Here is a 23,226-nt window from a genome sequence, read left to right on the forward strand (position 1 = left end):
CGATGTTAAGTACAAATTTAGTCGGACGCACGTGGTGTGTAAAGCCCACAACGAGTTTTGGATGTAAATTTGTTTGCCGTCCTTATAAATTCTACAATATTAGATAAGACTTGACAAACACAAGATACAGATCATATTATGTTTGTTTGCTAAGCTGTGTTCAATCCAATAGAATTTTAAAGGACGCCAAATAATCATATTTCCAATGAGTATTGTATGTAACTAAAGTTAGTCTGTATACAGCTTGTGAGCAAGTTGAGTTTCATCAAATGAATCATTGGTAATAGTACAATAATTACAAGTACTTGATCACTGATTTACATTCGATAATTGCAGAAAATACAAGTAACTAATGTAAGGTGCAAAGTAATATAGCTCTGCTAGATGTAGCTCTGCTATAAGTAGATATAACGCTTATTTAATGTAGCAGAGCTATATGTAGCTCTACTAGATGTAGCTCTGCTACATGTCAATTTTTGTTTATAGCAGAGCTAGATGTAGCTGCTCTGTCCTTGAAGGAAGGCTGCCGCAGCTGTTTACTGCTGTTTGCAGCTGATTAGTGCCTGCTGGGTTTACACCAGATATACCGACTCATTTGTTTTCAGAGTGCTAGTAGGTTACTGCGCATTGCCAGCATTTATTTTTTATTTATATATTATTATTATGCAATGATGGAGAGTGAATTTGACTGGAATAGAGACAAAATTATCCAATATCTTCTTTTTCTTCTCTGTGATGCCATTTTGATGCCATTACTTGTAGCAGAGCTACATATAGTTTGGAATAAACCAGTATTCACTGCTGAGTTCCCAGCCAGATGTTGAAGAAGAAGGTAGTTCTTGCAGCAGCCGCTGCTTTCGCCACAGCTACTGTGATATTTTCAGCACAGAGAAGAGAAAGAAGATATTGGATAATTTTGTCTCTATTCCAGTCAAATTCACTCTACATTATTACACAATAATATATAAATCAAAAGTAAATGCTGGCAATGCGCAGTAACCTACTAGCACTCTGAAAACAAATGAGTCGGTATATCTGGTGTAAACCCAGCAGGCACTAATCAGCTGCAAACAGCAGTAAACAGCTGCGGCAGCCTTCCTTCAAGGACAGAGCAGCTACATCTAGCTCTGCTATAAACAAAAATTGAATAGAATAGAATCTTTATTGCAGCGATATCTGAGGTCTTCAGATACAATACAAGTGTCAAATATATACAACATGATACAAAATACAAATATATTACATCAGTAAGTTACACTATCAGTACCTTATGATAATATGTCACCTGATTTTCAACTTATAACCGAATATTCCTAGCTAATGTATAAAAATCTTCAATCTTGTTTAAAGGGTTGACTTGTAGCTCTTTGATGTTTACCGAAAATTTTGGATAGCTCATTTTCTGCTAGCTGAGAAAATAGGCTTAAAACTGCTATATAGCAGATCTCCAGTGTCACTTTTTGAACTTGTAGCAGAGCTATATAGCTGAGCTACATAGTGTAAACCTAGCTTATGGTGCTACCAGCTAGAATTGCCTTCAAGAAACCACGCGGAGCACTAATGAGGGTAATGAAGCAGAATCAGAGGACAATAAATCTATTCATGATTCTTTTGAGTTTGGAATGTCTTTCTATCTTTTGTATTATTTATGAAAATTGATCAGCACTGGGATGTGCTCACAACTGAAAATTTCATTTTTTATTGTATTCTTCATTAGTTTGCATTTAGAAGATTCGATAAATGTAGGCTGGATGACTGGTTTTGGTTATCACCTGTATAATTGGTTTTAACACGAAATTATTCAATTCTTATCATTGTATTATTATAAGAAGCATTACTATAATATTTATTATATAGGTATATATTTTTTTCCATTTTTCAGTATTGCTATAGGCTACTTCGTACTGTTTGCTTTATAAACTCACAGCTAGCGCACAAGTTTAACTTTGCTGGCTGTGCCAAATCATTTAGATCTTAGATGTAATATCAACTGTTCATATTTTTTGGTGCCTAATAAAATAAAGAATTGTAGTGGAGAGTTAGGGAATGCACCTTTTTGGAACAATAGCCCAGTGCACTGTTAGCGCGGCCCCGTCTCCTTTCTTTTGCCCGATTCAATTTTGTAATATCCAAGGCGATCAGCACGCAGATGCGTGGACTTTCTGCGAGGAGAATTCTTTTTCCTTTCTTTTTCATCCATGCAAAATGGATATAATATATATTTGAAGTAACACTTGCCAGAATGCCTTATTTTAATCAAAGGTGATTTGTAATGGCCCGATTATGATGTCCCCGTGTGATTTTTTCTGTGAGGTTTTTTCATATCCTATATGTCAACCGTCCAACGACCTTCAAAGATTGAAAGAACATCGTAGGTCTACAGGAAGAAATTTCCAACCTGCAAGGGTAAATCAAATACTAGGGTAATATCAAATACTAGAAATAGATAATTATTTTAAGTGTATCCCGAGTGGACGGGGGGAGGTCAATTTGATGATGTGCTCTTCAAATCTGCATGAAACAAAACTTTAAATTAACACTTTCATTCTGAAAATGAAATGAAAATTTTCTGACTTACTGTGTGTTTTGAAGGAAGTTTTGATGCCGCACTCTATATAATGACTTGACTTATATTTTCATATATTTATGCAGGTAGGCAGATTTATATTTTCATAATATTTATGCAGGTAGGCAGATTTATATTTTCATAATATTTATGCAGGTAGGCAGATTTATATGTTCATATATTTATGCAGGTAGGCACGTTACGAAACGGTATCATGTTTACACATGGTTGGTGAAAATCATGGAAACAGCTTGATATTTCTTTCAAAAGGAAAGTTTGACGATAGGTCTGATTAGGAATCCTATTCGAATTAGAAAAAAAAACACTTTTCTGTCGCTTCAAAATTTTGGTCCGGTATTTTGAATCCAACTTCATTCTTTTAAATGGAAAGTTGGTAATATGATGCATGATTTAGATACAGAATTTCAAGAGAAAAGCTATTTCACATTTTAAAATATTAATAAATCATACTTTCAAACTTTTCTGTTAAAATTGTTAAATATGTGATTGGATGTTACGGTAATACTGTAAAAGTAAAATTTGATAGTTTAGAATTTTTTAGATTTTCATGAACTCATTTATTTCATTATTGTATGTTTCATTTGTATTTTTAAATGTGAATAACCATGTAACGGATTGACTTATTGATTTGCGGTTTTCGCCATTAATTTTATCTTTAAATTCTGTATCGAAATCATGTATTGTATTACTACCCCTTCCTATCTAAAAAAATGTAGTTGGATTCAAAATGACGTACCAAAATTTTGAAGCGACAGAAAAGTAGTTTTTTTTTTAATAATATAGGATCCCCCAATTAGACCTATTGTCAAATTTCCCTTAAAAAAAAAATATAAGTTGTTTCCGTATTTTTCACAAGCTATGTATACATAACTAGTACTTTTGTTTTGCCAGTGTGAAGTATTCATTTAATACAGTATTCTTAGTAATTTATGTTGATTTGTATTATTATTCGTTATTTTATTATTGTTTTGTCAAAATAGAAACTGATTTCATTGATTGATTTTTTGATTATTATTAAGCCTATATCACACCATTTCATTATATATTTATATTTTTCACAAAGAAGCACTAAACCTAAATGCTAAATGAACCTGCGACAAAAATGAACTGGTAGTTAGTAAAGCGAGGGTAAAATCTTTGTTGTAGTTTAGATACTACTGTGTTACATTTGTAAATATTTTTAAAACACTTACTTTTCTTGGCGAAATGAGGTAGACCTATTGCATTTCACTCCTGAGAGGGTTTTCTGACTTTTCCAGCTTCATCAGCCTGGATTTAAACTTTAAAAATCCTATTTGAAAAATTCAATAATTACAATCAATTGTGTGTTTGGGTATTAACGTGATCAATTTGATGAAATGATCATGATCTTGAAGTGATCGTGTAAACAATATTATGGATGTTGATGGTCTATCTTAAAAATCTGGTGTAGCGCACTCACACAACTTTCCTTGCCGTTATGAAAATTGATCACCTGACGCTAGTGTTCACGCGCATCTCAAGTCTACTAATTCAAAGATCTGAGCCAGCTGGTGACAGAACAATAACGCTGGAGACACACGAAGTCTGCTATCTCTTCATAGTGAATGATTTAATAGAATCAACAGTTTGTAATTGAATAATCACATTTTCTCGAAATTCGAGCTTATTTTCAATTTTAGGTGAAAATGTTACTGAACAACAATTGTAGAGATTTTCATGCTCAATCTTTTCCACTTGAATTTTTTTGTTTAAATTGTATCTGAAGCCTGATAATTGGGAATCTAAAATCAAACGTTGCATGATGGGGCGGAGCTCCTGGAATTTTTACAGATATGGGACTTGTGGCAGTTGATAGAGCTTATCAATGACTATTTTAGGTATACATTTGATCAAAATCGTTGGAGCCGTTTTCGAGAAAATCGCGAAAACCCCTGTTTTTGACAACATTTTTGCCATTTTATCCGCCTTTTTGAATTGCATTAGATCGAAATTGTTCGTGTCGGATTCTTATATTGTAAGGACCTTAAGTTCCAAATTTCAAGTCATTCCGTTAATTGGGAGATGAGATATCGTGTACACAGATGCACATACACTCACACATACACACACACAGACCAATACCCAAAAACCACTTTTTTGGACTCAGGGGACCTTGAAACGTATAGAAATTAAGAAATTGGGGTACCTAATTTTGACGTGACAACGTCTTATAAATTGGTTTGCCGGGTGACACTTCAAGAAACTGCGTTACGTTCCCAGTTATGCGCTCACAATGAGAGCGAGTGAGAGCGTTCGTTTCGGTTCACGGTCGTCTGGAAAGAGCACGAATGGGAGCAGTGGCGAGCAACCTTCGACCATTATATTAATGGTCGAAGCGAGCAACGCATTCACCTGGAGAGAGAGTGAAACGGAGCAATCTCCTGCGACTGCGCCACTACTTAGTGAATAGGTTATGTGAATAAGTATAAGTGAATAGGTATAAGTGTAAGTAGTATAATAGGTATAAGTGAATAGGTTATTTTGTAGTAATCACAATGTTGTGGTAGTTTTCAATCACAAAAGCAGTATAAATCGTTTCTCAGCCAATAATAATTGTTAAACTTGAAAAAAATGAGCGCGACTTGCTATAAAAAAAATTGAATCGAGCACAGTTAGCCGCCTAAGAGCGAGAGAGACAGAGTGATTTTGTTTTGCCAGTGTGAAGTATTCATTTAATACAGTATTCTTGGTAATTTATGTTGATTTGTATTATTATTCGTTATTTTATTATTGTTTTGTCAAAATAGAAACTGATTTCATTGATTGATTTTGATTATTATTAGGCCTATATCACACCATTTCATTATATATTTTTCACAAAGAATCACTAAACCTAAATGCTAAATGAACCTGCGACAAATGAACTGGTAGTTAGTAAAGCGAGGGTAAAATCTTTGTTGTAGTTTAGATACTACTGTGTTACATTTGTAAATATTTTTAAAACACTTACTTTTCTTGGCGAAATGAGGTAGACCTATTGCATTTCACTCCTGAGAGGGAGCTTCATCAGCCTGGATTTAAACTTTAAAAATCCTATTTGAAAAATTCAATAATTACAATCAATTGTGTGTTTGGGTATTAACGTGATCAATTTGATGAAATGATCATGATCTTGAAGTGATCGTGTAAACAATATTATGAATGTTGATGGTCTATCTTAAAAATCTGGTGTAGCGCACTCACACAACTTTCCTTGCCGTTATGAAAATTGATCACCTGACGCTAGTGTTCACGCGCATCTCAAATCTACTAATTCAAAGATCTGAGCCAGCTGGTGACAGAACAATAACGCTGGAGACACACGAAGTCTGCTATCTCTTCATAGTGAATGATTTAATAGAATCAACAGTTTGTAATTTAATAATCACATTTTCTCGAAATTCGAGCTTATTTTCAATTTTAGGTGAAAATGTTACTGAACATCAATTGTAGAGATTTTCATGCTCAATCTTTTCCACTCAAAATTTTTCGTTTAAATTGTATCTGAAGCCTGATAATTGAGAATCTAAAATCAAAACTTTGCTTAGATGGGGCGAAGCTCCTGAAATTCTTACAGATGTGTGTCTTGTGGCAGTTGATAGAGCTTATTAATGACTATTTTAGGTATAAATTTAATCAAAATCGTTGGAGCCGTTTTCGAGAAAATCGCGAAAATCCCTGTTTTTGACAACATTTTCGCCATTTTATCCGCCTTTTTTGAATTGCATTAGATCGAAATTGTTCGTGTCGGATCCTTATATTGTAAGGACCTTAAGTTCCACACACACACACACACACACACACACACACACACACACAGACCAATACCCAAAAACCACTTTTTTGGACTTAGGGGACCTTGAAACGTATAGAAATTTAGAAATTGGGGTACCTAAATTTTTTTAGGAAAGCAATACTAATACTTTCCTTACCTATGGTAATAGGGCAAGGAAAGTAATAGAAGAATTATTTATAATTTTGTCAAAATTACATGAATAATCTAAATTGGAGTTAAAATGAGTAAACCCCACAAACCCACAATTTTCATTCATAATTCGTGCGTGCTACCAATGAAACTTCAAAGCCCAGTTGCCCAAAAGCCTGTTAAATCTTAATCATGATTGAATGTCATAAGAACCAATCAGAGAAGGCTATTTTGAAAAGAAGGCTTCTCTGATTGGTTCTCGTGTCATTTGATCATAATTATAAAGTAACAGGCTTTTGTACAACCGAGCCTAAAACTAGACATTTTGGGTCCATTTTCAAATGAAAATTAATAGGTTACTAATTTATTTGGTTCAATATTTTTCATATTGCTAATAAGCATACTATTACCTAATACTTGCTGATAAGGTAAAATACAGTACACAATGAGGAAGCTTCGTTTTTCATTTATTTCGACTTAAAAATTACCTTTAGTGAAGTCCACGTTATAATGGCAGTGGAGAAAGATATGAGAACAATGTTTTGTCAATACCTTCTATGGAGGGTAATTGATAACGGTTTATTGATGTAATATTAACTGTTCATTATCGTTTAAAATAATCAATTGTATTTCATCAGGCAAGAAATTATATTTTTCAATGATGAATTTTCATAATCAAGATTAAATATTTTGTGAATTGATTATATTTCTAGATTGTTAAAAAACGATCTGGCGACAGAGCAAAGCGAAAAGAGATATCGCTATCTGCTTTGTTGTTGAATGATAGACAAGGATAGCAATACAATTGCTAATCAAACAATGCCATTACAACGTAGACCTCACTATACTACAAAATATAATCACTTATAATAGAAGAAATTAACATAAACAATTTCAAATATAAAATCTTTACAAACTGTACAATTTCAACGCCATATTTATACATTATTTCTTTACTAAACAGATCTTGATATAAAAAGAATGATCTACGGTAACTAGAATGTATAACTTAGGAGATGATAATTAAAAAAAAAGTATAAACACAAGTAGTTTAGTTTTGCAACCTATGCTTATAAAATGAGCTACAAATTGAAAGACCATTAAATGGTTAAAATCTTAAATTTTAAGAATACTTGTCAAGTTAGCTACAAAATTCAAGTTGCTGGTATACATTTCTCAACATCCACCAAAACTATTCACTCAGATGAAACTTTCCAAAGAAAATGCAATGAAATATGAAGGAAATATTGAAAATTAGAAGACTTTTGAATTATTCAAATTTCCTGAAGTTACCATTTATACTGGTCATAAACAAAACTATTGACTTTTTCACATGTGTAGTGCTTAAGCTGCATTTACACCAAAGTTATTAACAAAATGTTGGTCCTTATAGATTCTATTAGATTGAACTTATCATACACATGATAAACATATGTGTTAGTCAAGTTCCGTTCAATCTAATAGAATCTATACGTTTTAAGTTATTAACATTTTGTTAATAACTTACACAGTATCCAAGTTGATTTAGATGTCTCAAAGATAAAAGACGTAGTATCAATTCATGTGGAAATTTCATATCATTTTATAGGTTTTTTTTAAATTAATTTATAGCTTTCACACAATAGTGATTTATCTACTTGGTACACTAGGCATATACAATTCAGTTTTTGAAGGAATAGTTGATAAAATATTGTAATTTTTCACTGGTTTGAAAATTATCCATCGGGTTGAGAGTATCGTTTATAGCTCTAGAATAATTTTATAATTAAAATTATTGATAACGATTTTTCTTTCTAAAAAGGATGACGATTTCCAGCATTTTTATCAAACTTTATGGCTCTGTCGCAAAAAAGGCTGTTGAGTTCTAATCATTATTAAATTTTAAGAGAACAAATCTTCTTTCTACAAAGCTTGATTGGATTGTCTGATTGGTTCTCGTGGTATTTTAATCATAAAATTTAACAGTTTTTTGCAACCAGCTAGATTCCCGCAAGCATTCTACTCTATGCTATGGTATAACCAAGTATAGTGATGTTCACGTTAAAATGGCAGTGGAGAAAGATAGGATAACAGTGTTGCCACTGTCTTCTATAGTGGATAGCTGATAAAGGCATATCTGATGTAATATCAACTGTTGATTCTTGTTTTAAATAATATTATATAATGCTGAGGAAATAATAAATTTTCATGATTGAGGTAAAATATTTTGTTAGTTAATTATATCTATACATGGTTAAAAACTATCTGGAAACGTTGCGGAGCTAGAAAAGGATAGCAACACCAATGTTAATCAAATACTGCCATTATAACGTGGACATCACTGTAAGCTATCTTTGAGCAGTACCTTCTTCAAATCTTTATTTAAAAAACAATACAATACATTCCAAAAAGCAAATACAACATTGCTTCCTAATTTCTAATATGTGTTCCCTATAGAAACCTATAGAAGAAAGAGACCTTAACAATATTTCAATATCAAGTCCACACACTGTTACATATTTAAGATCGATTGAATAATAGTCTATTTTATGGAACGAAATAAAAATTCCTAACTACCCAGAAATAGATACTTGAGAATTCTTATTTCATTCTAACAATAGTAGTAGCTCTGTAAGGAAAAGTTAATATAGTCTATTTTGATTATCGCTAGACGTCTGTCTATCACGTATATAAAGGACCACTTATCTAAGTAATGATACTATAGTGAGATTAACGCTATAAAGTGAGCACCTGATTAACATTGGTTTGCTATCCTTCTTTGTCATTGTACAAAGCAGATAGCTCCATCCTATTCCAACTCCGCACCGTTGCCAAATCGTGTGTGTGTGCTATGAAAAGATATAATGAACTACCAAAATATTTTACCCCAATTATAAAAATATATTATTAAATCTTGAGAAAATAAAACATTTTCTTGTATAATAAAATATATTCTATATACTATGTATACATAGTATATATAGTATAAGTTAGAGTTGACTGTAAATAATAAGGGCCAGACCATAGTAGGCGTTTTTGGGGGTATTTAGAGTCGGCAGGGCAGGAAGATCTCCGATTAATTGATTGGGTTGACCGGCTAAAAAACGCATGATGTGGTCTGGCCCTAATAATCGTATGGTTTTATTGGTGTGAAGTCCCTGACGGAGGTTCCATCTCACATGAATATAAGATTCAAGCCGTGAATGGACCTCGAGACTGTCATATATCAGCCGGGACATTTAACGTGCCCATCTATCAACAAGAATTATAAAAAATTGATATATCAGATATACCGGGTTGACTTGAATCACCACTATCTAGAAGGCAGTGGTGAGTAAAATAGAAGCTGAGAATCGGCACCCCTGTAGCCCTATCTTTTCCACTGACTTCATAACGTGAATCTCACTATGGAATGCATTCATCTAGACGTCGGCGACAGAATACTGCGTTTAGAACTTGCGGCCGCGTCCTGCGAATAGCCTGGCCGATCTGGTGGTTTGTGCTTCCTCGCTAGATGTCGCCACTTCTTGGGAGACGCTGGCCTGGCCGCGCGGTGAGAATCGCCTGGAAGCTCCAGGTTGCGACTGCGTAGTTGCCGATTTGCGATTCGAGTCGCTGCCTGTTTGATCTGCGATCTGCAACACATTCAAATCGATTAAACAAAATCTAGATTATTGAACACCATTGAGTCTCAGTTGCACAAAAGCCTGTCTAATTTAAACCGAGATTAAAATATTTATTATTTAGTACATTATACAGAGTGGCCACCTACCGGGAGAACCTTGAATTCCTCATGAATTTTTCTAATAACTCATGAATTTTCAAAAAAATTCAATTAATTTAGTAAAAATAAGTGTACAGAAACAATAAACTCAACTAAAAAAAAAAATACTTGATAGCTAGCAATAATAATTGGCAAAGTTTTTGAACTACCTAACCTAAAAAATATATAAAAACATCGATATTCTTGTCAAGTCAAAAATTATCAATAAATTTGGAAATTTAAATATGCTACTCGCAATTCGTCATGGAATATATATCAAACTGAAGATTTCCATAATAAATTCTTTACGAATGTATCTTGTTCCTCAAATACCGCGGATACTCTACCTGGAAAGTTTGAAATTTTTCTCTGGAAAACCGGGAATTACTCATGGATTTTTTATTTTAAATTGAGTGATCACTCTGATTGAATGAAAAAGACTAAGAAATTGTCAAAAAAAAGTCTTTAGTCTTCTTAGTCTTTTTCATTCAATATGAATAATTACCACAATATCAACTTCTCAACTACACAAAAAGTGAAAAAAAAGAGTCACTCTGATTATTATTGTGAATTTTGTAATTGTTTGATTGTGGAGCAATTTTTGGGGTTTCCATATTGTAATCTACAAAGTGAGCATAAATTATTGAATACATTTCATAGGTGAAAAAAAATAACGAATAGCAGTAGCGCGCCTATTTTTTGCGGCAAAAAATTGGTGTAGATGCTATAATTCCTGATGACCTTCATAGAAACAAGACGATTGAAAGGTGGGGGTGACAGTCGGCTCAATAGTGTGGGCTGATGGTGCGTCAGGCGAAACCTGTGTGCGTTCTGTGGATACACGAAAGCAAATCGGTTATTACCGTTCAAAGACGTTTTCGTTTTCCAGATTCGTTTTCCTCGCATCAAAGAGCATAAGGTCACGAAGTTTGAATTTTAATTTTTCACAAAAAAAATGAGGAAAATCGTGGACTAACCATCGTGCGTTTGGAACAGTAAGTTGAAAAAAACGTATCTCAGATTTGGCATAAATTTGCACCATAGATACAGCTTTAAATGAGAAATGACGGAGCCAAACTTGGGAACCCAACCTACTATACAGGATGAGTTTTATGCAGCTTCAAACATAAAATTTGCATATTTTCAAACGGCCATATCTAATGAACGGTAAGGAATTTGTAAATAGGATTCCAGATTCGTTTCCTCGCATCAAACAGCATAAGGTCACAAAGTTTGAGAGATTTTTATTTTTCAAAAAAGGATGACAAAAATCATGGACTAACAACCATCGTGCGTTTTGAAACAGTAAGTTGAAAAAAGTAGCTCAGATTTGGCTTGAATATGCACCATAGATAAAGCTTCTTTACCTGAGAAATGACGGAGCCAAATTTGGCACCCCCAGCTACTATACAGAGTGAGTTATGCAAGAGATATGCGAGACAAAAGATATCATCGTCGTGATGTTCAAAGGAATCTGTAGACAAAGATTACTGAACAAATAGGATCTAAAGGTAAGATTATTGTAATGAATAACTAATGAATAACTAATTTAGTTGATATTTGTTTATTCAATTTTCAAAATCTCAATATAATAATTGTTTATGTAAAACTTTGGTGACTATGATAGTAGTTAATTCAATAATTATTCAATAGTTCAGCCAACTACTGAACTGGACTGACATAAACTGTTCTAATGGCGACCATATTCGGCCGAATTAACGGCCGGCAGATTCGTCCGATCCAACGGCCGAACGGGTCGGTTTTGAATACGGTTCCAGTGGACGGCTACCCTTAAAGTTCTACAACTCTGTGGTCCTATAATTTACACTGATTTTATAACGTGAATATCATTATATACTATGAGAATTTACCTTGTTCCTTCGTCCATTGCTGTTGGACTTGTAAGTTTTGTCGGAGGACGGAGTGGGGGTGGGTTGAGTGGTGGTTGTTGAGACGACCTGTCCGTGGTTGGAGCCGACTTGGGCGCGACGTCTTTTCAGCGTCTCCAGGAGATCCGTGTTGCTACGGAAGGGCCGCACCACACCGCCCTTTTTTTCAAAAAATAAATTTTGCATGAAAAAATTGGTTCTAAACTTATGTTATTTATCCAAACAATATATTTTCAAAAAATCGGTTCTACAAGGTGCGCCAGAGAAACTTACTTATTTGAAAAAATTAAGCTCAGGAATTTTCGCGCTGAGACGACTAGTAAAAATTTCCAACTTAGAAACGTTAAAAGCAGTGTACTTTGCACCGATCCATTCCCACATTTCATATGGAATTGAAATATATGGAGGAACAAGCATCTCAAAATTGAATAAAATACACCTATATTACAAAGAGAAGCAATAAGAATAATTCTAAATCTTGATAGAGAGCCATTTTTCATGCAAGCCATTTTACAGTAAGTTAAAGTTCATAACAGTGTACAGCTTTATAGGACAATATTAAATATAAAAACTAACGAATCGAAATTCCCACGGCGAGTAGATGTACATAATTACAACACAAGAAATAAAAATAATTTTACAATAAAGAAACACAATAAGGGAAAGTATAAACAAAGTGCAACGCACATGGGAATAACATTAATTTATTGGTAGTCTCCCAGGTTACATTTGGCATGAACGTGATAGATCAAAATTCAACGAATTGTTGAGAGCATATTTGATAGATTTAGCAGTATAAACGAGTTTACTGTAAAAAAGGAATTTCAAACTGTCACTTCTTAGTTTTTTGACTTTTTAATGTACATTTTCATGTATGTTTTGGAAGGAAAATAAATGATTGATTGAAAGGTCAATAAAAACATAAGTACTTATTGTTTTAATCTTTTTTTATCTGAGAATGCAATATTCCTATTTTTTCATACAATCTTGAAAATTACATCAGATCAATGGCGACCCCCATTATGCATATACTGATGAAGTCGGTTTTTGAAATTTGTATCCACTCGTTGCAGTATATCAATCGGTATGTTGGCATGTTCTTGCTAAGGCGTGCTATGGTCCGTTGTCGATCGTCATAAACCAGGGATTTCAAATAACCCTAAAAAAATCGCATTGAGGAAACGCATGTGGTAATGAGCCCAGTCACTGATAAAAATGACCGCGTCTTCAGGCAGGTTGTCAATCAGCATATCACATGCATTTTGACGGGCAACAAAATCGCGTTCAGTCAATTCTTGAACAGCAGCCAATTTATAGAGATGAAATTGAAGGTGTTCATGGAAAATTCGTCGAACAGTGGAGTCAGAAATTGCCATAGCAGCTGTGTGTTTGCAAGTCGAACGCCGGGGAGAACGCACAACTGACTGCCTCACTCTTTCGATATTTTCTGGAGTTTTGATGGTTTGTTGAAGTCCATTTCTGGGTTTAGCGACACTTCCACACTCCCGAAATGAGTTAAACCATGACGGAATCGAATTACAGCCAGGAACGAGTTTGTGAGGAGGAATATCAAATCGATGTTCCAGCGCAGATGTCACATTGCGTAGCAGCAAGTGATCCACCATTAGAGAAGAAGCTCTCAACTGCGAAGGCCCGCAGCTCTCTAGACCAGAGCATGATGGCTACTTACTTGAGGGAGGATAAACTTGGGTACCTCCCCCTCTACTCCAGATGCGCCCCCTCTACTCAACCAATTCAACGCGCGGGAATTTTTTCAAATAAGTAAGTTTCTCTGGCGCACCTTGTACAATATATATATATATATATATATATAATATTATATATATATATATATATAATATATATATATAAATTAAAACAGGAGACACAAGACATAAATAGATTGAAAACACTTAAAAACTTACATTAGAAATGGGGGGAAATTTTCGGAGACTGAGTCTCCTTTCTCAACCGAGCAGACTGCAGTTTTGAATCCAACGGTCATGTGACCACTGAGTACGCACGGAGACTCAATTGTAGCAGCAGAGACCACAGATTACGCGGTGCAGACGGATGGAGAGAAAAAAGGTACAGATTCAGGGGACATGATGGGGTATTTAGGGGGCGATTACAAACGGGATATTTAAGATTTGAGTGAGTTATGAATAATGAAAGGTGTAGCTTATGAATTGATAGAAAAGAGGAGATTTAAAATTAGAAATAAAAAAAGAATTAGACTAAAATTGGAGAAAGGAATTGTTGAATTGAACTTGAATGAAATTTATTTTTCATTTTTATTGAACATTTAATATATATTTGATAGCTGTGAAATTTATTATGATATGATGAAATTTATTTCAATTTAATTAAACAGTTGGTAGCTATGGTACTATTGCTGTCTGTTGAGACCAGGACTGGAAGCAGCTCCAAGCACCCAAATAAAAGCCAATTCTTTCGTCTTGACATCTATGGAGGGGGCTGTGGGAGGGAGGGTGGCAAGGACTTTGACTTTGAAGCATTGGTCAAAGTTCTTGTTGTGCTCAGAGCCATGGGTAGGGAAGTATTATTTTCAAAGGAAGCCCTGTGATTGTTGATCCGGAGGTCTAGGGCAGTGGTGGTTTCACCTATGTAGAAGGCAGGACAGAAGTTGCAGGAAAGGAGGTAGATGCAATTTTTGGAGATGCAATTACTGGATTGATGGATTTGGTGGGTGTAGTTGGTGATAGGACTGGTAAAGGAGATGGAAGAATCAGTGATAGGACAGGTTTTTTTTTTTATATTGTCTCATGTTGATTCATGTAATACTCTCGCCATTTATATAGTGAAGAGTTCAAATTTTTATTCAAATTCAAGTAAGTTACAATACATTCTGGTTCATACATGAATCTACAATAAATTACAGTACAACAGCCAATTATGCAACAAATTTCACATATTATGAAAACTTATTAATTACAATGAAGATTGAATGCAACATTAGAATATTGATAATATAGTATTGTAATATAACTACATAAATCAGCGGTGTTTCAACAATGAATAAATGATAATTTCAATGAATAAATATACACCCCACTATATATTATATGTGTTGGGGTATAAGTAATTAGTTGCTTATTGCGTGTAATAATTACTATTTACAAACTTCATTCACTGATATGGGATTAAAGTTTTTTATAATAAAATTAGTAAAAATGTATAATACAAACAAACAAAATTATGGAATTAGTAAATAAATATTAATGTTCTATTAAGGAATAATAATAAGAAAGGTTATTTTCGAAAAATGAAAAACAGTAAAGAGTGGAATGAAGAATAAATAGTTTCAATATTTACAGTCTAACTAAATTTTCACAATTTTCCACTCCAATATCAACCAACCAGGAAAATAAACTTTTCTTGAACCTGTGTCTATTGAATTCTTCCCTAATGTAACTTGGTATTGAATTATAAATTTTTGGTCCCAAATATGTGTAGTTTCTTTGCCCAAATGTAGTGTTCATCCTTGGTACTATTGAATACGTGTTTCTCTGCCTTGTTTGATGGTTATGATCTGCCAGTCTTATGTGTTCGTTGTTTCTCCTCATTCGCGTGATGATAGCCTGGATGTAGAGTTGTCTTACACTCAGTACTTTACTGTCCTTGAAAAGAATGTTCGTGGGGAATTGATTCTCCTTGAAGCCTATTATTTTTAGTATTCGTTTTTGAAGTTTATAGAGAGGTTCAACATGTGTAAAATTCGTAGCTCCCCAGATAATTATGACGTATCTTAAAATTGATTGCACTAAAGAAAAATAAACAGTTTTTAATGTCTCATAGTTGAGGATTTTACGGAGTTGATAGAATTTGTAGAGAAGCTTCCTGATCCGGGTAATTGATAGATTAATGTGCTTGTCCCATTTGAATTTGTTGTCCACTATTGTCCCTAAATATTTTATTTCATTGACTTGTTGAATTGAAGGGCAATCACACGGGTTGTTGGTGCTTCCACAGTGATGCAGGATTATTGAAGAATCCGGTGGTCTCGTCCGTTCTGTCAGAGAAAAGGCTAAAAATTTCGTTTTTGTTGCATTTACTGTAAGCAAATTTTCTCTCAACCATTTATCGACTTTGATCAATTCTTCCTGTGCCAGATTAAAAACTTCCTCCCAGGTGTTTCCTTCAAATAGTATACACGTATCATCAGCAAAAGCTATTACTCTTCCTCTTATCTCAATTGAACATAGCTCATTTGCATATGCCAAATACAGAATTGGCCCAAGAACTGTTCCTTGGGGAATCCCATTTTACAGCGGGGGCGTTTGCAAGGTAGGGTACCAGGTGGAGTTGGGATTTCAACAGAGGTGAGTGATTTGTTTTTACTGAGAATTTTCTTGAGGTTGGGAGGTTGCTTATAAATGAGGGTGGGTGGTTGCTGGAAAAGGTGTTTGGTAGAGGGATTGTAGGAGATGACATGGAATAGATCTTTAAGGACAGGTTTGAGGTATTCAATTCCAGGGAAGTAGCTGGTACAGAGCTTTGGAGTTTGTGGGATTTGGGAATTTTTTGTGGATGGATTAGTGCCAGTTTTGGAGGAGATTTGTTTCTGTAACAACCTTTCAGGATAGTTACATTTCAGGAGGGATTGGTGGAGTTTTTTCGAGGTACTGGTCAAGATGGTGGGGATCACTGCAAATTTTTTGGCCTCGGATTGAGAGGGAACGTGGGAGGGATCTTTTGATGTGGTAGGGATGGCAACTCTCAAAGTGTAGGAACTGTTGAGTGTGGGTGGATTTGGTGAAAGTATTGGTGGATAAGGTATTGGAGTTGGAAAGGATTACATTGACATCTGGGAAGTTGATGGAGGATTCAGAAATATTCCAGGTGAAGGAGACAGAGTAGTTGGAGTTGAGTTGATTGAGGAAGTGGGAGAGGGAATCATGTCCATGAGGCCATATGAGGAATATGTCGTCGATGAAACCGTGCCATATCAGGGGGGATAGGGTTTGTTTGGAAAGGAAATCTTGTTCAAGGAGGCCCATGAATAGGTTTGCATAGGATGGTGCCATCCTGGTGCCCATCGCTGTACCCTGGGTTTGAAGACAATATTCATCTTCAAACCTGAAGGCATTGCTTGTGAGCACCAGTTTGGCAAGGTTTACTAGGAAGGAGGTTGAAGGGTGTGGGCCGTGAGGAAAGCAAATGCTCAAGGGATTTTAAGCCTTCAGAATGTGGGATGGAAGTGTAGAGGGATATATATATATATATATATATTACATTTGAGTGTTTCGCGGATGGATATATTATATGTAAAAGAATTAACCGGGTACATCCGTTTGTTTTGACTTAATTACTTGAACATAAATTAAGCATAAAAAATCAACAATCAACCTCAGCCCTATATAACCATGTGAAAAATACTGGTCATACAATAAATTTCGTGAATTCCAAACAAATAGCCAGCATTCGAGATTTTCAAGTCAGAATTGTGAGAGAGGCGTTGGAAATCGAAAAGCAAGGCTCTCTAAATAAAAGAGACGACAGCCTCAACGTGTCTCCCTTATGGAAGTTAATTTTGAATACCAAACGCCCAGTACCTGGTACAATGAAACCCGCTACAGCACCATTGTCACCAAAACAAGACAACTTTCCTGGAATTTCACTCACCCAACAGCGCCAGCACAAGCAAGTGGAGGGAGGGGGTAGGAGATATGCTCTTCGACCCAGAAAGAATACCTAGGACTCAGTGTGGATCTCGACGCCACCCTCAGAAGATGTCGTCTGCGATGGCGACGAAACGTCAGACTCAAGTAAGTCAAAACAAACGGATGTACCCGGTTAATTCTTTTACATATAATATATATATATATATATATATATATATATATATATATATATATATATATATATATATATATATATTTTGCAAGCACCCTCCCTTTTGTCTATATAGACTGGACTAATAGAGAAAAAACAGCATAAGAAGATGTGTAGGTCGTTATGTTCCAAATTTCAAGCCGATTTTTTATAACTCAAGCCGATTACTGAAGACTACTGTCTATTATTACTGTTTTGACTAGGTAAGAGTGTAAGAACAGCACAGTATGAGAAACTACCCGCATCACACAGGACATAGCTTCACGAAGAAGAACTACTAGGACTAACGGCTTGAGTTAACAGTGAAATTTGAAACATAAACTCACTGTAGCAAGGAATATATTCTTATGCTATCTTTTCTCTATGCAATCAATCAAAACAGAATATAATTCTTTGTTGCGTTCAAAACATTATGTGTAATAGATGTGGTCAAGAAACAAATCAAGTCCTACAACAATTCTACAGAATCATACAATACAAGGGTTTGATCACAGCGGATCGAAGGCATGTGCATGCAAGTGCACGTAAGATCATGCATGAGCCGAGAAACAAAATCTGGAAAGAGCCATAGAAACATGTTGTGACTTGCCTATAGCTGCTCACACTGAACGCCACCAGCAAGTGCACGCGATCAGTGTAAATGTTCATATTGCTCTTTCCAGATTTTATTTCTCATCTGCATGCATGATATCCTCTATAGAAGGCAGTGGCAAGACAGAGAATCGGCAACATTGTTCACCTACCTTTCACCACTACCATTATAACGTGGACCTCACTATAGGCCTATTCTATCTTTTCTCACTTACGTCGAGACCATATTAGGCGTCTCTCAGGCAAGTCGACAGGGCAGAAAGCTCTCCGATTGGCTGATTGGGACACTACCTCCGCAAACAAAGCCGTAGTGCATTCGTATGACGTCAGCACAGGTAGGGCTCCTACACCAATAAAATTCATTGATTTCAGCTGATCTATATCTGCTAGTGTTTTTATTGGTGTAGGAGCCCTACCTGTGCTGACGTCACACGAATGCACAATGGCTTTGTTTGCGGAGGTAGTGATTGGGTTGGCCTTCAGGAATCAGCTGGTTATCAGCCAATTGGAGAGCTTCCCGCCCTGCCAACTCGTCTTAAAACGCCTGAAAAACGCTTCATGTGGCTTGGCCCTTACACCTTTACATCAGTCTGTCCAGGTCCACGTCTCCAAGGTGTAAAAAGAGATAAGATATCATGAAAAGCTATTCCATGGTATAGAGCATTTACTTTCCAATTTCCACTGTTTGTTCAAGCCGAACCTTGTTTTATTAGTGTCGAAAATTGTTGATTATTACTGTTGTTGGGGTGAGAGTGTATGAACGGCACAGTTTGAGAGACTACCAGTATCACATAACTTCACGAAAAAGATGAAATTTAGAACATGAACGCTATACAGTGTTATCAAAAAAGGTGCCCATAAGTCAGGGTATGATTCCTCACATCAAAAGAAGAAAAAAGTTCCAATTAACATAGGTCCGAAAATGCTTGGTTACCAAGTTACACGGAGTGAAAGATTACGTCTGAATTTCAGTTCCCCTGCTGAAAAGAAGCCTACTGGTATTTGTTGGCTGTTAATTAAGATGTACTATTCATCGTACTTTATGTAAAATGAACTGAAAAATTAAATAAAAACGTTTCCATACCTGTAGCTACAGTAATTTTCAAGATATGTGACGAAAATAGACAAAATCTGTTAAGCTCTCTTTTCATGCGATTTGTATGTAATTAAAGATTATTTTTTAAGGGTTCCGTTTATCTATTATAGACTTATTTTACAACTTTCTATTCGAGATTAGATTTTCTACAAGTTCTGTAAGAAAATATGTTGTGTTTATTGCACATTTAACATAGTAAATCAGCTTCAAACCTAAGAGGAACTTGTGTTTCGGGACCAAGTTATGCTTATTTCGTCACATATCTTAAAAATTACTGCAGCTACAGGTCTGGAAACGGTTCTATTCAATTTCTCAGTTTATTTTACATAAAGTACGTTGAATAGTACATCTCAATTAACAGCCAACAAATACCCATAGGGCTTCGTTTCGGCAGGGGAACTGAAATCTTCCACCCTGTATAACTTGGTAACTAAGTAGTTTCGGACCTATGTTAATTAGAACTTTTTTCTTCTTTTGATGTGAGGAATCACACCCTGACTTATGGGCACCTTTTTTCAGAACACTCTGTATATTTTCTGTGTGTTTACACTTGGAAAATACCAAACAATGAAGTATGAATAGCCAAGGTACAGTACGGCCTGATTCCACCAAAACTAGAAACTAGGTTTGAGTGGCAGTTGGATCTGTGGAGATCATTTTAAATTGGTTTCTGTTTGTAGTATAATTTTTGTTGGTGTAGAATCAACCTTAGACCAGTTATAGAATAGACACGCTGGGAAGTCTAGCCTCTGAAGCCAACATCTACTGCCATATCGCCAGATCGTGACGTCATCATCGGATAGAAAACTTTCAGATTGTGTCTATTTCAGAAGGATGTATATTCATTAAAATGGTAAACTCCCGCTGCGCTCCCGCTGGAATAGAAACAATCTGCTATGGAAAACAATGTAAACAGAAAAGTTTTCTATCCGATGCTGACGTCACGATTTGGCGATATGGCAGTAGATGTTGGCTTCATCGACTTTCAGTATGAATATACAATGGGCCGTGTCTATTCTATAACTGGTCTAAGGAATCAACTGACGCTCAAACAAGGTTTTCATTCTGTTGAGATGCATGACCTACCGTTAGTGGCCAGCATAAGTAAAGCTAAATGTGGAAAATGGTTGTACGTACCTTGAGACCGCCCTTGCCCTTCTTGGGCGCCTCGGTCGTGGTTGTCTGCGACTGCGACTCGTTGTCTTCTTCGACTAGCGACTGGTCTTCTTCGTCGTACTCCTCTGCGGCCGGCGGTTCCGGCTGAGCCGTGGTCGTTGTCGACTTTGTCTGCAAATTTAGGTTAGGTCACACATTAGTCTCCAAACAATTCACACTGAACTGAAGGTGCAATGCGACCACTCTATTCTATCCGCGCGTCTGCTATAGTAGCTATAGATTATACAGAGTGATTCTTAATTATGGTAAAATAATTTAATACGTGATAGTAGAGGTAAAAATAAGAAAGAAAGTTCTTATAAACATAAACGCTTCATTAGCTAGCTATACAGAGTGGAAGATTTCGCCCGGAATTCAGTTCCTCTGGTGAAATACACCGATGCTGAATTTTTGAAAAAAAATTATGCTGAATTCATATGAAAAAATATTTGAAAAATTGAATAAAACTAGTCTGGAAGCTGTAGTGTGACTAGTTTTTGAGAAAAAAGTTGAAATATGCAAAAAATCTAAGTATAAAAACACAGACTTTTACGTTTGATGCCCAATAACTTTCTTTAATGACCAGTAAACAAATCATTTTTCGCAATGAAAATTGTAGATAAATTAATTCTGAAAAGAATTATGTAAGCTGTGTAAACTAAATTTAAATAAAATATATTCTTATTTACATTACACCACAAAAAAATTGCTGTTTTATGAGGAGAGAACTAATAACTCATAGGTTGTAGCTGATTGCAAATAAAATATTCGGTTTTTTATCAAAAGCTTTATTTTTATATGAAAGTAACATATCTAAATGACATTAAACTTATACCAAAAGACTAAAGACTTATACCAAACAATTCAGCATCGGTGTATTTCACCAGATGAACTGAATTCCGGGCGAAATCTTTTACCCTGTATAGCTCGCTAATGAAGCGTTTATGGATATATGTTTATAAGAACTTTTTTTCTTATTTTTACCTCTACTATCAAATATAATTATTTTACCATAATTAAGAATCATCCTGTATATAACGGGTGATTTTTAGAGGTGTAGAACTGTTCAAGATGGCGACCGATTTTTCAGTTGTTGAATGATTTATTCTCAGTTTTGTTTGGTAATTCATCATGAATAGATTCACGCCTGAACAAGTTTAGGTAGAGTATTGGTAAGGAGCTCGTGAACACCCTGTATTATGTAGCCTGCCATTCCACACTAATAGCATCATGTTATTATTTTGCACTTTTTAGAGTAAACATGTAGCCCAACATTCACAACTAAATATGGTTCTCAAGTTTTCACTTGAGAATTACTTCTAATTCTACTAAGCAAAAAATAACTGTTATTCATACACTATGAACCTACTCATTGCTAAGAGCTTGTTCACATGACAGCGACTTACGCTCGGTTGTCGCGCGGTTGGCAAATCGCTCGATTTGCCAGTCTCGTACACATGACAGCGATTCATGAGCGATTTGCCCTCGGTTAAGTCTGAGATTACAACCGCCGCGATTCGCCGGCGACTACTAAAACCGAGCGATGCATGTGTACGGAACCATGTGTTTCCCTATACCTGGCAACCGCTCGGTTGGTCAATCGCGCGACAACCGAGCGTAAATCGCTGTCATGTGAACAGGCTCTTAGAGCCACATGACAGCGATTTACGCTCGGTTGTCGCGCGATCGCTCGGTTTTAGTAGTCGCCGGCGAATCGCGGCGGTTGTAATCTCAGACTTAACCGAGGGCAAATCGCTCATGAATCGCTGTCATGTGTACGAGACTGGCAAATCGAGCGATTTGCCAACCGCGCGACAACCGAGCGTAAGTCGCTGTCATGTGAACAAGCTCTAATACTATGTCTCATCACTTTATAAACAAAAAATCTGGTGTGGCGCACTCACACAACTTTCCTTGCCGTTATGAAATTGATCAACTGACGCTAGTGTTCACAATTTTTTGTTTAAATTGTATCTGAAGCCTGATAATTGGGAATCTAAAATCAAACTTTGCATAGATGGTGCAGTGCTCCTGAAATTTTTACAGATATGGGACTTGTGGCAGTTGATAAAGCTTATCAATGACTTTTCTAGGTATGAATTTGATCAAAATCGTTGGAGCCGTTTACGAGAAAATCGCGAAAACCCCTGTTTTTGACAACATTTTCGCCATTTTAGCCACCATCTTGAATTGCATTTGATCGAGAATGTTCGTGTCGGATCCTTATAGTGTAAGGACCTTAAGTTCCAAATTTCAAGTCATTCCGTTAATTGGGAGATGAGATATCGTGTACACAGACACACATACACTCATACACATACAGACCAATACCCAAAAACCACTTTTTTGGACTCAGGGGACCTTGAAACGTATAGAAATTTAGAA

General features: G+C 35.6%; 2 protein-coding genes across 4 annotated transcripts in view; one reads left to right on the forward strand and one right to left on the reverse strand.

Annotated features, from left to right (window-relative positions):
* The window catches only part of LOC111044916 (transmembrane protein 98), a 54,397-nt gene extending 50,793 nt beyond the window's left edge, over window positions 1-3,604 (forward strand). Inside the window, exons 7-8 of one of the 2 annotated variants that reach the window (XR_005570657.1) lie at window positions 1,883-2,652; window positions 2,688-3,604. Coding sequence is in view for 1 of the 2 variants with exons in the window: in XM_039422569.1 (XP_039278503.1) it covers window positions 1,883-1,893 (11 nt within the window). In the remaining variant the exon portion in view is untranslated. Of the gene's footprint in view, window positions 1-1,882 lie in introns of both variants that reach the window. The other variant, XM_039422569.1, reaches the window with a different exon arrangement.
* Window positions 3,605-8,076: 4,472 nt separating this feature from the next.
* Window positions 8,077-23,226, reverse strand: part of LOC111048166 — a 50,689-nt gene continuing 35,539 nt past the window's right edge. For both annotated transcript variants that reach the window (XM_039422566.1, XM_039422567.1), the window contains exons 3-5: window positions 20,824-20,973; window positions 12,126-12,302; window positions 8,077-10,126 (exon numbers count right to left, since the gene is read on the reverse strand). In XM_039422566.1, the coding sequence (XP_039278500.1) occupies window positions 9,941-10,126; window positions 12,126-12,302; window positions 20,824-20,973 (513 nt within the window). In that variant the 3' untranslated portion in view covers window positions 8,077-9,940. The remainder of the gene's footprint in view (window positions 10,127-12,125; window positions 12,303-20,823; window positions 20,974-23,226) is intronic.

The sequence above is a fragment of the Nilaparvata lugens genome, chromosome 3 (genome assembly GCF_014356525.2).
Source record: "Nilaparvata lugens isolate BPH chromosome 3, ASM1435652v1, whole genome shotgun sequence".
NCBI lineage: Eukaryota > Metazoa > Arthropoda > Insecta > Hemiptera > Delphacidae > Nilaparvata > Nilaparvata lugens.